Source organism: Gracilinanus agilis, chromosome 5 (genome assembly GCF_016433145.1).
Source record: "Gracilinanus agilis isolate LMUSP501 chromosome 5, AgileGrace, whole genome shotgun sequence".
NCBI classification, from domain to species: domain Eukaryota; kingdom Metazoa; phylum Chordata; class Mammalia; order Didelphimorphia; family Didelphidae; genus Gracilinanus; species Gracilinanus agilis.
The window spans coordinates 151,878,473-151,895,472 of record NC_058134.1 but is presented as its reverse complement, the minus strand read 5'-3'; the positions used below and the strand labels follow the sequence as shown (position 1 = coordinate 151,895,472).

At 36.9% G+C, this 17,000-nt stretch overlaps 1 protein-coding gene across 2 annotated transcripts in view; it reads right to left on the bottom strand.

The window, feature by feature from the left end:
• The window catches only part of SYPL1 (synaptophysin like 1), a 40,519-nt gene extending 23,608 nt beyond the window's left edge, over nt 1-16,911 (bottom strand). Inside the window, exons 1-2 of one of the 2 annotated variants that reach the window (XM_044679751.1) lie at nt 16,858-16,911; nt 16,516-16,587 (exon numbers count right to left, since the gene is read on the bottom strand). In XM_044679751.1, the coding sequence (XP_044535686.1) occupies nt 16,516-16,587; nt 16,858-16,911 (126 nt within the window). Of the gene's footprint in view, nt 1-16,515; nt 16,775-16,857 lie in introns of those variants that run through there. The other variant, XM_044679752.1, reaches the window with a different exon arrangement.
• Between the last annotated feature and the right edge of the window lie 89 nt (nt 16,912-17,000).

The following is a 17,000-nucleotide window of genomic DNA, read 5'->3' as shown; positions in this document are numbered from 1 at the left end:
AAATACCTTGTTCTTAATAACCTGAAGTCCTGCTCAAATATCTTCCTTATGGCACAGACATACCTTAATATCTCAGACTATACTAACAGTGTACAAGATCTGGCAAGGCCTACCAAGCTGAAAATTTTTTTCAAACAGTCCTAGGAAGAGACTGCCAGTAGATTGGCTACTCTATGATGAACAAGGCAATCCATAAAACAAAGGAAAAGACAAAATGGCCCTGTACCCCCCTTTTGCAGTATTCTCACCTCACTTTTGCTTAGGCACAATGCCTAGCATATTTTAAGTGCTTAATAAATGCTTCAAGATTCACAGGACTTACTTAATAAGACTACCTGCTCAAAAATCTTTAGTAGTTACCCATTTGTCTCTAGAATAAAATATAAATAAATGCCTCAGATGGATTAAATTCCAAGTTTTCCATAATCTGGCTCCAACTTACCTTTCCAGTTTTATTTCATATTACCTCCTCTCACATACTTTACTTTTAAATTAAAGTGGCAGTACAAACTGTTCCCAATTAAAGTTTCCATCACTTGTGTCCATGCCTTCACACAGACTGTCCCCTCATATCTGAGGTACACTTCCACCTCATCTCCACTTTCAGAGAATCCTTTTCTTTCTTCAAGATGAACTTAAGTGCCATCTACAGGAAGCCTGTCCAGGTTCCTTCCCAATTTTTAGTGCATTCTTCCTCCTCAAATTACCTTATATTTACTTTTTACTGACATGTTATATCTTTTCAGTATAAGCACCTTGAGGGCAGGGCCAGTTTTCTCTCTCTTTGGGTCTGTTTGTTGTAGTTATCAATAGCCAATTACTACTGTTTAGAAACAGAGTAGAGAACCAGTTTGATTGCTGATAGGTAGCTAGTTATCTTCTCAAATAGATTCTAAATCATATCTAATATAATTTTTCACTGGATTAAGAATGTTACTTATAGCTTGAGTCAATCCTAACTTCCTTTTCTCCTACCCTAAACAAAAAAAGTTCACAAAAGCAGTGACAAAAAGTAAGCTGAATTATTCCTAAACTTTTTTTTATTATCAAATAAAGGTTATAACCTTAGTGAGTTATATGTCAGTTTTTTTTAAACAGGATTATGAATAATGAGATTCTAGGTATGATTTTTCTTGTTCATCCTAGAAATTCTAATTCATCATCAGAAATTACATCTTAATACTCTGTATATTCCCATTCAAAGGAGTTATATTAGCTTCTTTCCTCATGATATTCTGGTAATGCATGAGTATTTTTATATACTCCCTTCAGAGGCTTGGAGAAGCTAAGTGCCTTGCTAATGGTAACAAGGGTAGCACATGCTAAACCAGGGACCTGGCCCTTCTAATTCCAAGTCTAGTTCTTCTTTTTTTATAGCAAATATTGGCAATTTTAATAACTTGTGTCATTCATTTTCATTTTCTTTTCCCTGTACATTTCTTGTACTTGTAATCAACCAGTAGTATCACCTGAATCACAGGCAAACAGGAACATTCTAATTAGAAATTTAAGAATGATTAAGTATTATATCTTCTTCCAGTAACCATGTCCCCAACAGCCCATTTGTTTACTTTCAATTACTAGTTAAGATACAACCCCCCCTCTCCTCCTAGTCATTCTTTTCCTCACAAACACTTTCTTCCCCTTTGGTGGGCTTTACTCCACTATCATATGCTTTTCTAGATGTCACTTCTATTACTTCTACTAGAGTGCTCTACAAAGAAGGCTGTTTCTTCTTTCAGTGCTCCCAATTCAAAAGAAGAAAAAGGATCAAAGAACTGAATTGAGTTGAGATCCAAAGGAAGTTAGGAAGTTACCTTCCTCCAAACATTTACTACTCTTACCTGTGTGACCCTGGGGAAGTCACAATCTCCTTGCACCTTAGCTTCCCTTTGTGAAAAATGATAAGGTAAAAATTATCTCTAAGGCTCCTTCCCATTCTTACTTCAAAGGACCAAGACTTTAACAAAATACAACACCCATTCCTATTAAAAACACTAGGAAGCACAGGAACAAAAGGGCCTTTCCTTAATATGATAAGTAGTATCTACCTAAAACCCTTAGCAAGTATCATCTGTCATAAGTTAAGGGTGAAGATCATTAAGATCAAGGATGATTGAAGTAAGACTGCCAATTATCACCACTATTACTTAATACTGTACTAGAAATGCTAGCTTTAACAATAAAAGAAATGGAAGAAATTAAAGTAAGCAATGAGGAAACTAAAATATCACTCTTTGCAGATGATATCATGGTACACTTAGAGAATCAACTAAAACATTAGTTGAAATAATAACTTCAGTAAAGTTGTAGGATACAAAATAAATCCACATAAATCATCAGCATTTCTATACATTACCAAAGTTCAGCAGCAAGAGATAGAGAAATTCTATTTGAAATAACTCTAGACAATATAAAATACTTAGGAATCTACTTACCAAGACAAACACAGGAATTATATGAACAGAATTACAAGATACTTTTCACACAAATAAAGTCAGATATAAACAAATGGAAAAATATTAATTGCTAATGACAATTCTAACTAAATTAATTTGCATATTCAGTGCCATGCCAATCAAACTAACAATTATTTTATAAAACTAGAAAAATAACAATATTTACCTGGAAGAACAAAAGGTCAAGAATATGAAAGGAATTAATGAAAAAAAAATGTGAAGGAAGGTGGCCTAGCAGCACCAGATTTCAAACTGTACTCTAAAGCACTAATCATTAAAAGAGTCAGGTACTGGCTAAGAAATGGAATGGTGGATCAATAGAATAGATATATATATATACAGGGATAAATGACCTTAGCAACCTAGTAGTTGATAAACCCAAAGATCACAGCTTTGGGGAATAAGAACTCACTATTTAACAAAAACTGCTGGGGAAAATGGAAAACAGTATGGAAGAAATTAGGTATAGACCAATATTTCACACCCTATATCAAGATATGGTCAAAATAGGTGTATGATTTAGATATAAAGAGTGATATAAGTAAATTAGGGGAACCTATAGAATATTTACCTGGCAGATTTATAGAGAAAGGAAGAATTTATGACCAACCAAGATAGAGAGCATTGTAAGAAATAAAATGAATTTTGAAAAATGAAATAATTTTGATTATATCAAATTAAAAAGCTTTTGTACAAACAAAACCAATGTAACCAAGATAGAAGAGAACAACTGGGAAAAAAATTATTTCTCTGATAAAACAAATTTCTCTGATAAAGGTCTAATTTCTCAAATGTATAAAAATACAGGGGAGCAGCTAGGTGGCTCAAGAGTCAAGCCCAGAGATAGGAGGTCCTGGGTTCAAATCTAACTTGAGACAGTTCCTAGCTGATTCTTAATCACCATTGCCTTGCCCTTACTGCTCTTCTGCCTTAGAGCCAATACACAGTATTGGTTCTAAAACAGAAGGTAAGGGTTAAAAAAAAAAAAAAGAAAAAATTTATAAGAATACAAGTCCAATTGATAAATGGTCAAAGGATGATTTTCAGATGAAGAAATCAAAGCTATCAATAATCATGAAAAAATGTTCTAAATCACTCTTGATAAGAGAAATGAAAATTAAAACAATTTTGAGGTACCACTTCATACCTATCAGGCTGGCCAATACGACAGGAAAAAAAGAGGGAATGGGGCAAAATTGTGACACTATTCTTCGCTGGTGGAGTTGTAAACTGTTCTAACCCTTCCGGAGGGCAATTTGGAACTATGCCCAAAGGGCTATAAAACTGTGCATACATTTGGATCCTGCAATACTGCAACTGGATCTATATATCAAAGAGATTATTTTAAAAGGGATAAGAACCAACTCGTACAAAAATATTTATAGCAGCTCTTTTTGTGGTGGCAAAGAATTGAAAATTGAAGGTTTCTCCATCAACTGGGGAAGGGCTAAACAAAGTATAGTATGTGTTGGTGAAACACTGAGCAGGATGACTTCAGAAAAAGCTGGAAAGATCTACATGCACTGATGCAGAGTGAAATAAATAGAACTAGGAAAACATTATACACAGTAAAAGCAATACTGTTCTATGATCAACTGTGAAAGATTTGGCTATTCTCAGCAATATAATGATCTGGGACAATTCTGAAGGACTTATAACAAAGAATGCTATTCACTTTCAGAGAAAGAAATGTTGGAATCAGATGCAGATCAAAGCATATTGTCTTTGAATTGGTTTATTTACAGTTCTATTTTGGGGTTTTGGTTTTTATATTGTATTCTCTTATAACAACAACTAATATGGAAGTATGTTTTGCATAACAAATGAATTAACTCAAATCAAATTGTTTACCATGTTTGAGGGAGACAATTTGGATCTAAAACATATGTTGAAAACTGTTATTACATGTAATTAGGAAAATAAAATCCTAGGATCCTAGCTATGAGAGCTTGGATAGTTTCATGGATGGCTCACAGTCTTAGTCACTGATCTCACTAATGACTAAAATGAATTTGGCACTTTAATCTCAGAATTTCTGAGAGAAGGCTGCTTTGTAAATAAATCTTGAAGCACCATAACTTCTCATTCAACAAGCAAACTATCTTCTTTGGGGATTCATAGCACATACAATATGCCACTGTCTGCTTATTCTTGGAGTCAGCTACCAACTTCCAGAACACTTTCTTATTTTTCTCAATGATTTAACAATGGACAGATAATACTTTACTCAGAATTTCTTGACCATCTGCACTCTGCTTAAAATCCATATTCTTATATTTATATCTCTTTGCATTTTCTCATTCCTCATATCTATTCTAACCATCCCTTTTATTCTTAGTTCCACCTCCAGGATCTTGATCTCTTAAAATTCCCCTTTGATCATAACCTCTTTTCCTTCCCACATAAAATACTCTCTTTATTCCTAATGAACCTTTTCTTAAGTTTTCAACACAACCTCCAATCCCTTCATTTCTCTCTGATCAGCCCTCTTCTGACTTCATTTACCTTCTCACCCAGACTTCATGGTTGGCATTAATCAACAAGTATTGTTGGCAGTCCAAAATTCACTAGATTTTTAGCTGTACCAACCTTATTAACTAAACCAGGATAACCTCACTGCATCTGCTTTCTAGGTTATAATAATAAAAAGGCATTTTTGTATGTTTTGGAAGTTTACAAAGCACTTTACATACATTATCTCATTTAAGCCTTACAACCCTGAAGGGTGGGTATCATAGGTATTCTTGTCCCCATTTAATGGACAGAAAACTGAGAGGTTGTGTGACTTTCCATTTTCCAGAAAGTAAAATGAAGCTCTCAAAGGTTAAGTGACATTTGCGTTGTTGAGGGAATCTAAAAAATTATTTTGTAACTCCAAGTCCAGTTGGCCACCTCATCATGCCAACCTGATGAATGGGTTATCTACAACATGTTATTATATATTTAGGCCCTCAAAGCTATTCTCTCAAAATGGCTATTCCAATCCTTTTGCACTGTCCTCAAACTCCCTTTCAGAATATCATTCAAAGACTATCAAAATTAAACTCCCCTGACTCCCTTCACATTTTCTCTTCCTTCCCTTCCTCTGTGCAAGGTTGGTTAGTTATTACCACTTATACTCCTGACACATTGCAATATGAGACTCTGCTCCATCTCTTCCTCTCTTCAAATTGTTTTACCGAGCCTATGGCTCACCCCACTATTTCCCAGCTATCCTCAAGCTAGGCTACCTGCTCTCCAGCCTCCATCTCTGATCCAGCCTCAAGCTTCCATTCAATGTAGCCTGGACCTATGATTGATGAGCATTCATTTTATCTTTCTAATCTCAGGAAGAGTATATCACTTCCCACCTCTGTGCCAGGATGTACCACCCTAAAACCATCCTTGCTCTAAGAAGAATAATCAGACTACCATTTCTGGAAAGGAGAATGGACTCTCTTTTTGCTTTTTGTATCCCTGTTGCTTAGCATAGGGCCAGGCACACAAATGCTTAATAAATACTAGATGACTGACTCCAATCACCATTCTCTTTGATTTCCCATTCAAAAACACTCCTTCTTTAGTCACTAACCCCCCTTTAAGTACTGTCTTCCCCAATTAGAACATGAGTTCCACGACTGTCTTCCTTGCTTCTATCAGCTTTTCAATTACTTTTTCCTCATCAGTCAACAAAAATACTTAGGTCTCTGCCATATAAAGTCATGCTCTCATCCACCATTTTATAGCTCTCCTTCTTTTCACTGCCAAAACTGCTACAAAGAATAGTCTATAATCACTTTTCATTGCCTCACCAGTTACTCTAGCAATCTGGCTTCTATCTCTACCACCACACTGAAACTGTTCTCTCTCTCCAAATCAAGTCTCTTCTAAGCTTCATCCTACTTATCTCCTAGCAGCAAAGAAACCCATGACCCACCTCTTCTTTCTTTTCCATGCTTTATTTGACCTCTTTCCTCTTTTTTTTTTTTTTTTTTTTTTTTTTTACATGCAATTCACTTGGTTCTCTTTATAGTTCTTATACGCCTCCCTCTCCAGGGTGATCTCATTCATTCCATTAGCTTTAACCAATCCCTTCATGGAAACTGTTCCCTCTGAACTACAAACCTAAATTTCCAACCACTTACTGTATTTATCAAGCAAATATCCTACTGGAACCTCAAATTCAACATGACCAAAACCCAAGATATATCTCTTACTCTAAATCATATTCCTCTTCCTGACTTCTTGAATCTGTAAATTACACCACTATTCTTTAGCCAACCAGACTCAAAAATCTCAATCATCTGATTCTTCTCCCTCCTTCACTTGGCATAGTTAATTATCAAATGTTTACAATTTTACTTACATACTATTTTTCATTTTCCTTTCTTTTCACCATCCCAATCCAAAACTTAATTACCTCATGCCTATAATAATGCAATTTTCCAATTATGGGTCTGCCCAAGTAATAAAGAGATGATATACAAAAAGACCCTAAAAATTTTTGCTCACTGAGGATGCCTATATACTGTGACAAACTTTTTACTATCCGTGTAATAGCCTGCAGGTGTCTACTGACTCAAAGAAGTACACTGCATTTAAGGGAAGATAGTACATTGATAATAGAGAGTAAAGAGATTTACTGTATTTAACTTACTATAGATGACCAACCAATGGATGCCATATATATGATTAAACATGACCTATATGAATTACATCCCAGTACTTGGTATAATTTATAAAGGCTGGAAAAAGTAACTGTATAGAATGTAGCACACTATAAAAACTCCCCTCCCTTGGCAAAGTAACCCAAAGGGATAAACTTCATAATTATATGGCTTTGCAGCCCTAGAGGAAGAAAACTTGTACAGGCAAACAAGAAGAGTGAAAACACCTACACCATCTGAAACTTCCAAAATACTCAGTGAAAGGTGCTGACTAAATAGAAGATAATACCTCCTAAGGGCTGGAGGAAGGGGGAAAGTGGAGGGGAAAAAAAGAAGATAGCTAGGAACAGTGTGATAAAGTTTCTGAGCCAAAAAATAGAAGTTCAAATTCTAACTCTCTGATATTACTTTTCTGTGTGACCTTGGGCAAATCATATAAAATTCGAGAATATGTTTATAAAATTCCTTCTTCACAGCATTACTGTGGGGAAAGTGTTTTATAAATTTTAGACATAATATAAATTAGCACCCTTATTTGAAAACTTCTGATGTCTTCCCAACCCATTTCCCTTTTTTTGATTGGACCTGTGATTCCATTGCTATATGAAATGCCAGTGAGGAAACTTCCTCTACCATTGCAAGTCACCTGCTCTGCAACTTATTTTTTAAATTTATTAAATTAAATTAAGAAAATATTGGGAAGGTATTGGAAGTTCAAGTTGACTTGACCAGAGTCCCATGACTAGTATACATCAGAGAAAAGACTCAAGGCCAAGTATTCTTTCAGCTCTAACACCAAATCACTTCACCTTTTTTCCTCATTAGTTCCCTATTGCTTAATAGTTATAAACTCCAAATTTCTTAATCAGATATCAAAGGACTTCCAGGGTCTGGCCCCAACCAGTCCTTTCCAGTTTTATCTCACACTCCTCTCCTTCACAGGCCCTGTACTACATAAAGCAACCTTGACTACTCACTGCTCCATAAACACCTAACTTTCTTGGCATAATGAATGGTATTAAGGCATGGGATCAAGAATGTTCTCTGCCCCCAGTTCACTTCATATTTTGACCAGTTAGTACAAGCTCAAATACTACCTCTTCCTTTAAATCATTCTTCTGATTACTGCCCCCTTCCAAAGCCAGAGGTGACACTCTAGTTTTGAACTCTGAATTTTTCTTTGAATGAACTTTCAACTTGTATAACATTAAATTTGTTTTATCTTCATTCCCCTCCACTCTTGACGAAGCTATTTGTCAATAGTGTCCTTGCCCATCCTTATGCCTTGAATATAATAGCTATTCAATAAAGTTAAGCTTAATTTAATAGAATTCTTTTTCTCAAACTGTATATACTCCAATGGAGTTGTGATATCAAATCGGTTGTTCCCTCCAATAATGAAGTTGTACCAATCCCCACTCTTGACCCTATTGCTGTCTAAGTATCCTAAAGGGAGTCTAATCAATGTGATGGGGGAGTGATCTTCCCCTGAGTCTCTTTAAGCCATGTTTATACCAGTAGATCACTTTTAAAGATCCATAAATTAGCAAAATAGAAAGAAAAAGCAAAAAATAAAAAAGCTATGCATAATCAAAAAATAAACATTAATGAGATAAATATATTTGCTATTCCAAACTATGTTCTGTAAAAGATTCCCTCCCCACCAAAATCATAAGTCATGGTCCTTGCCCTCAAGAAGCTTATGATCTAGTTGAGAAGGCTAAGTGTCAAAAGTTAAACAACACAGTCCTATAACAGCCCCTCTAAGATGACATATAAATTACTAAATAAGCAACAATTATCAGCTTACATTTTCATTGTATTTAAAGGTTTGCAAAGCACTTTCCCCACAATAACCCAGCAAGGTAGATAACTGAATTATACACCTATACCTATACAAAGATGAAATAGGATACAGACCTGGTCCTAAACAGCTTGCAATCAAACAGAAGAGGTATTTATATAAATAAATATGATAGAAGTAGATATATGGTAGAGTTAGAGAGATAGAGATAGATAGCTAGATAGATATAGTGTAGTGTTACTGTACCAAGTGCTTAACTTGGAATCAGGAAGATTTAGGCCCTGGTTCTCAGGCTAGGTGACACACCAGAGCATAAACCAAGGAGCAAATCACTTGACTTCAAGAGTTCAATAACTATATACTATGTTATAGACATGGTAAACTATGGATTAGAGTAGTGATTCCCAAAGTGGGCACTACCGCCCCCTGGTGGGTGCTGCAGCGATCCAGGGAGGTGGTGATGGCCACACTTTTTTTGTATTACATTCTATTCTGAGTTCAATAAATAGTTTCATAATTTCCAGGGGGCACTAAGTAATATTTTTTCTGGAAAGGGGACGATAGGCCAAAAAAGTTTGGGAACCACTGGATTAGAGGGAGGAAACCAGAAATCATTGACATAAGAGATGAATTAGAACATTTTAAGGGAAAAGGAGGGGTCTATGCAAGATAATTCTAGAAAGCTGAAGTAGGAGAGGGGACAACTTGTAACAGAAGAGATAGGGAAGAGGTAGCATCTGAGTATAGCACTGAAGGAAAAGAATTTCAACAGGTGTCAGTACTGAGGAAGTACATTCTGAGTATGGTGGACTCTAAAAGCATGGAACCAGGAGAGATCAGAATGAAATCCAGGCACATCTAATAATTCAGTTTGGTTTTTGACAGTGCCTGAAGAGGAGGGAAGTAACATAGGACAGAAAAACATACTGTAGAGGCCTCAAATTCTGGTTCAAATAAAGCCATTTTTATTTTTTACAGGCGATATCTCTTAACTACTGAAGGATTTGAGTTAAGAGAATATACACTGAACTATTTCTGTGACTGTATGAAGATGAGAGGAAGGAAAGATTTGACACAGGAGACAATTATAATCATCCAGACAAGAAGAAGCAATCAATGCCAAAACTAGGATTGTTGAGTGTTAAAGACTGCTTGTAAGAGGGTCTGAAAATGCATGATAACAGTTGTGCAGAAAAAGGGATGGAAGCTAATAACATTAATCAATTAAGAATTTCAAGTTGTAAGATAATTTCCAGACTTTAAAATCTACTATCAATTTAGTGTCTCTTAGATGATAAAACTGCCCAGAACCCACAACATTAACCAGTATGGCCAGATGAAGATTAAACTATAAATGGGTACTATTTAACAAAATAAATAATACAACAAAATATGGAAAATATTAATATGTGGTTTTCTAAGTCAATATCTGGCCTTCAGGGATCCTTATGCACAGTCTAGTGATCCTATTTCTATATGAATTTGACATATACTGAGGTGTAGAATTCAAAGCCAGAAAAATTCAAGTGCTGTCCAAATCAGATTAAAATATAATTGAGAAATATTTAACAAAATAAATACAACATAGATAGATGTAAATTCGTGGTTTTCAAAGTCAAATGCGCAGCCCACAGAGATAAGTTTCTATTTTGAGTTTGATACTACTGTTGAAGAACATACAGAACTCCCTGGCCAAAAAGCCATGGATACTTTCACTAAGAAGTGTACCAGAAGGCAACGAAGAAAAAAACATCACCAAAAATTAAACTGATTATATTCCCACTCCTATAAATAACATCTATTAAATACCTTTCTACTGAGTTCTGTACCAGGTGTTATGAATAAGATCAATACACAAAAATGCATTTAAAAATTGAAATCCCCATGGAATGAATTTCTCACTGCCTCCTTAATTTAATCTGTTCCATAATTTTAAAAATCCTCATAATGATATCTCAACTGTTCTTGAAACTAACCAATATTTCCTTTGGGCAGAAGTTCTTAACCATTTTTGAAAGAGTAGGTGGGGTACCCTTACCCCTCTGGCAGTCTAGTGAAACCTATAAACCCCATCTCAGAATGTTTTTAAATCTTTAAAGTAAATTACACATAGGATTAAAAAGGAAACCAAATATTGAAATAGTTACCAATATATTTTGAAAAACCAAGTCCCCTATTCCCAAGTTAAGAACCTCTGCTTTTAGGTGTTCTGAGACTCTCCTGTGTATACTCACTTTGTATGCTGTTTCCTAAATTCACCCTTAAGCTGACTTATTTGACATGGTATAGCAGAAAAATTTTGGCACCAAAAGAAAGCAAAATGAATTAAAAATCCCACCTTCTACACTTTATAAATTGTGACACAAAGTCAACCCACTCTGAGTGTGTTTCCTCAACCAAAAATGAAGATATTTGTATGACCCATGTCACAGTGTTGAAGATTAAATGAGGATGTATTAGAAGATCTTTAGAAATGAAACCTTAAAGCACTGTATAAATGTAAGCTATTATTATTTTACTTGGTTTTTACTGATCACGACTGTCATTAGCAGTGCTAACCATAGCCTTTTTTTATGCAAAATCCTCTAAGGTTCTATAACAATTTAATTGCTTCTCAACTCAAAACTATAAAATGAGGGAGTTGGTCTAGATGATCTCCAAAGGTTTTTACAACCTTCAAATCTATATTATTATCTAATTAGCAAGAAGGTTAAGAAAATATTGGTTTTGAACAACAAAAACTGAATTCACAGATTCTTTTAGAAAGTAAAATTGGCTAGCATTTCTGGTGCCCAAAATAAACTATAAACATATTTCTGGTTCTTTACCTATTACAAATACAAGGTTGTCCCCAAAGTCTTAGTGTCGGTTTTTTTTTTCAGCTATTAAAGCTTTTATCCTGTGTCTTTGATTTTTTAAAATGGAATTGGAAAAACACATAATTTAATTATTTTGTACACTAAATACAATGGGGATTTCCTTAATCTCAAAAGGAAATGTTAATGGGATGTCCTGGTTTGAAACCTAGCTGTGTGTCCCTGGGCAAGTCACTTAATCCCAAATGCCTAATCCTCACTGCTCTTTTGCCTTGGAACCTATACTTAATATCAATTCTAAGACAAAAGGTAAGGGTTAAAAAATGAGAGAAAGAAATACTAAAACCCCAATCTCAACTTTTATTTCTGAGGGAGGGAAGATTTCAAATATCTGTTGGTCAGCTACACTGGTTTGACTTTAAACCATCTAAAAAGCAAATAGCTAATTCCTTTCTTAAGATCTAGAAAGCATTAACTGCAAATTTGTGGGTGTGGGGATCTAATTCCCACCTGAAACAATTCTTTTAGTTCTTCCTGCACCTGCCTTCCCCCCCCCCATCTAAGGCTAACAAAAACTTGCACTTAAAATACAAGAGATGATATTTCAATCTATTTTTATGTACCCAATCAAAAACTGGACCCTATTCTGTAGAACAGTCTCAAAAAAATATAACTATGTTTCCAAATCCCAAATCTATAGAAGCATATCTGGTAGTTTTACATTAAAAAAAATGATCCTACTAAAAAAACTGAGCTAATTATGCTAAGTGGCTAAAAATCTTGTTTTCAATCTGATACCTGTTTAAGATATTCAGAATTTTGGCCCCACAAAAAAAAAAATTTAAAGATACTGAGCAAATGTTTTTAATGCTTTAGGACTGCCAATATTTTATGGAACATTATAAAATGTTATAAAATATCAAAAGTAGTTTATTACCCAGGCCACAAAACAAATACATTTTAGTTTTAGCATAACAAAACCAAAAATAATAAGAAAACAAATAAGATTCCATTCATTAAATGCTAGATTTAAAGAATATCTTGTTATAAGAGTCCAATTAACCTGAGTTTCAGTTTCCTAATTTGAAAAATAAAGGTACTATTTATAATGCCCTCATATCCATGGATGTGTTGTGAAGCATGTAGAAAACCTCAAAGCACTATGTTTCTTCATATATGCACACACATTGTATATATTTACTCATGCTAGTTATTGTCCTAGTGAGAAATATAATTCACTTTTAAGTATAATTGAATTCTTGGTATAACAAAACAACTGGGGTGAAAGAGAGATAGAAATCTGATGTAGTTGTTTAAGTATAAAGTTCTAGGGGGGGCAGCTGGGTAGCTCAGTGGATTGAGAGTCAGGCCTAGAGCCGGGAGGTCCTAGGTTCAAATCCGACCTCAGACACTTCCTAGCTGTGTGACCCTGGGCAAGTCACTTGACACCCATTGCCCATCCTTACCACTCTTCCACCTATGAGCCAATACACAGAAGTTAAGGGTTAAAAAAAAAAAAAAGTTCTAGGGGGCTAGTGATAAAGGAGACATGATGGCTCAAAATAAAACAATACCCAAGAATTAATCTTAATAACTAACTATTCAGCACTCTTACACATGTGCAAATAGAGGCTGCTATTATTATCTGTATAACTGAAAGCACACTCTCTCCCAAAGAATTTGGTTCCCTGAAGTTTCTAAAAGGAGATGGAAGAAGGAACATTACCCAGCTCCAAGTCATTCATTTGACCAACTAATATTTTATTAAAAGGCATCCATTGTGTGGAACTAAACAGGAACAAAGCAACAAGCATTGAAAGGGATTGACAATTTACATGTTTGTGATGGTCTTTGCCTTCAAAGAGTTTAATTTAATATTATTAAAAGCTGTCTTCCCACAAAAATTCAACTAGTTGCAGTAAAATTCATCTGAATTTTAGCAACTTAGTAACTTGAGAAAGATTGTTTACCCTGAAATTATACACCCATCCAAGGAGAGGTAATGTATGTATATGTAGTGCAGTGGAATAAACACTCCATTTAGAGAGTCACCAAACCAAGTCTGAATCCTGGCTCTGCCATTTATTTTCTGTGTGACTTTGAGCAAGTCACAACCTTTTGGGGTCTCAGGTTCTTCATCTGTAAAATTTAGGGTTTGGAATAAATAAATTCCCTACTTCCAGGTACTTCTAATTCTGTTTATATGGTTTTACTGTTGGTTCTACTATTGTGGTTGTGGTTCAGTCATTTCAGTCCTGTCTGATTCTTCATGACCCCATTGGGGGTTTTCTTGGTAAAGATACTGGAGTGGTTTGTTATTTCCTTCTCCAGCTCATTTTACTGATGAGGAAACTGAAACAAATAAGGTTAAATAACTTGTTTAGGATTATATACCTAGTGTCTGAGGCCTGATTTGAGCCCAGAAAGATGAATCTTCCTGATTCCAGATGTGACAAAGTATTCACTGCACGACCTAACTATCCTTAATAATAAAAATAATAATAATAATAATAACATTCTGGAAGTCCAATCCTAATATAGGTGCTCTAAAATTGTTCATCTTCTAAATTACAATGCATTTGAACCTTCCAAGAAGTATGATTTAAAAATACATTGTTAATAAATCTAAGTACAAATAAAATAAAAAGAGCTGTTTCTTTATCTTGAAATCTAGAAAGCACTAATTGTAAATTTATTTCTTCTCTTTAGTATACAATATTTGGCTGAATTAGTTAAACAAAAAAGGTAGTGTGTTATAGTCAGGAAAATATCAAATTTGGGAATATGAAGCATTCTCTCACATCACTAAACATGTGACTTTGAGCACCAATCATTTTTCTGGGTCTGTTTCCTTATCTGTAAAATGAAGGCATTTGAAGAAATTCTCTAAGGTACTTCAGCTTTAAAAAGGTACAGTGTGGTTCTTTATTTTTCATTAGATAAGCCTACTCAATGTGAAGTTTTTCCCTTTTATTTTTATGTTGTCAAATTCTATTAAAAAAAAAGCTTGGATCAAAATTTAAGACAAAAGCCCTCACACCATACATATTGACTGTCAGAAGGGAGACCCACCAATCACCAAATACCTCCTGTTTTGAAACTTCATGATAAATTCACTTTCATTACTGTATATACACCTAAATTTTTATTTTGAAAAGAAAAGGTATGAGAAAGAGAAAGAAATTTGATCTAAAAAACTAAATTATTTTAAAACAGCAAACATCTGCAAGCATTTATGATCTTCCTATCTGGTGGTTTCATAGACAAATGGGTTTTCCCAACTAGCACCATTCGTATGCTAATCTGGAAGCCCAAAGAGTGCAAACACCTTTCAACAACATGAATTCAAAACTAAATATTTCTTAGCATAATTTCAGTTTTCAAAAACTTATATTAGGGGACGGATGGGTGTTGGCAGCACTAAGAACTGCTTTCACCAAAACATATGGACAAAGTTGTTATTTTAACGTTACCCACAGCATAGTAACCCTGATTGTTACAAGAAGATGCTACCTGCAAATATAGTCTTGAAAATCATCCCCTAAAGTACACATTTCAAGAATTCTTTGGTGTCCAACAAAATTTCCGACCTCTTTGGGGGCATGTGTCCGGGCAAGGTAATTTGCAAAGCCAAATCAACGATTCCTAGGACGTTAATGACAGTAGGTGTTCTAAGCAATAAAGAAAAGCCAAGTTTCATAGTATGGGCTCAGAATCGCCTCGGCAAGTATATACACAAGCCCAACGAATCTATTAGCATTTTCTATTTAAGGGGTCTCCCAAAAGTCCTAATCTGAAGCTTTAGCATAAACGGCACTAAGACTTTAACATACCTTTCGTTCCAGAAGTTTTAAAGATCTAAAACTGCATTAAGACTTTTGGGACACCATCCCGTATGGTTCTAAAAGTTTTAATATGTAGTGCTTTATTAAAAATACGGTTTTGCTTTCGGAAAACCCTGTTCTTTACTAATAAATCAACTCCAGGACAACTGAAAATTAATGGACTTGACAAACTTAATGGAAAATTAATGGGCATATGTTCATTTTTGTGCTCTCCTCAGGAAAATTTTTATCTCAAACGCTAGTTTGCTTTCACGCTACAGTGGCTCGTCAAAAATAAGGTGTTTTTGTTTTTTTTCCCCTAATCCAAAACGCTACGCTTTTAGGTGCTTACTAAATTCTTATTAAGTGAAGGGGGTCTTCAGATTTCTTAAGCATGGATGTCTTCTCCTACCTGTTCATAATTTCAAGGCATTTGGGGACCAGGGGGCCATAGGAACGGAATGGAGAAGGCTGGCTTTCGTTAGGACCTGGAGAAACATTCTCTTGCTCCTCCTTCAGAGCCCCCACCCGCCCCTGGCCAGGGTTCCCAGGTGAAGCCCCAGGGCTGGCGGGGGACTTAGAGAAGAGTGGGGAGAGGTACTCCTCAGCCACGAGCTCCGGCACTACAAGACAGCGCCGCCGCCTCGTGATCCCCTTTGACAGCAGCATCCGCCCCAATCCCGGGGGCCCTAAGGCCTTTTCTTGCCCCCCACCCCTCCCCCGACCGCCTCCAGATCGGCTAGGCTTCAGGGGCGGGGCGCCGGCCGGGCCTTCAAGGCCGAACCCCAGGCGACCAAGGCGCCGCTACCCCGCCCCCACTCCCCTCCCTTCCGCCCACTCCGCGGCAGGGTCGGGCCGACGGGCCTTCTCCGCAGAGCCCCCCACCCCCGCCCCTTCTCCCCTCTCCGCCCGGCGGGGCGACTAAGACCACTGGGCCTCAGAGCTGGGCCCCCGGGTCCCACTCACCCACTGCAGAATCTTGATGAAGCCGAGTGGCTCCTTAAGTGGGCTGAAGTTAATCTGGAGGCCCGACATCCTCTGAGGGAAGGAGGGAAAGAGGGTGAGAGTGAGGCGGCCGGAGTGCGGGGGACGGAGCCAGACCCAGGCGGCCCAGCGGCAGAGGGAGGGAAGGAAGGAGGGTCGGGCGGACGGAGCGAGGCTCCGAGAGGCGGGGCCGGGCAGGGCGGGGCCGCCCTGAGGTGGGGCCAGGGAGGCCGTTAAGCCTAGAAGGGCCCAGCGAGGAGGAGGCGGGACGGGGGCGGAGATGAGGGAAGGGAAGGGAGGAGCGATTCCTCCCCCGCTCTGCACCTGGCCAAGCCGGCTGATCCTCTGGCGAACCCTATAACTCATATCCGAAGCCATCTTGGGCGTGCCGACCCCCCCTCCCCCTCCCCGAGCCCGCCCCCTAAAACGAGTCACCCGGTCCGGGCTCTCGCCCCGTGCCCGCGCGC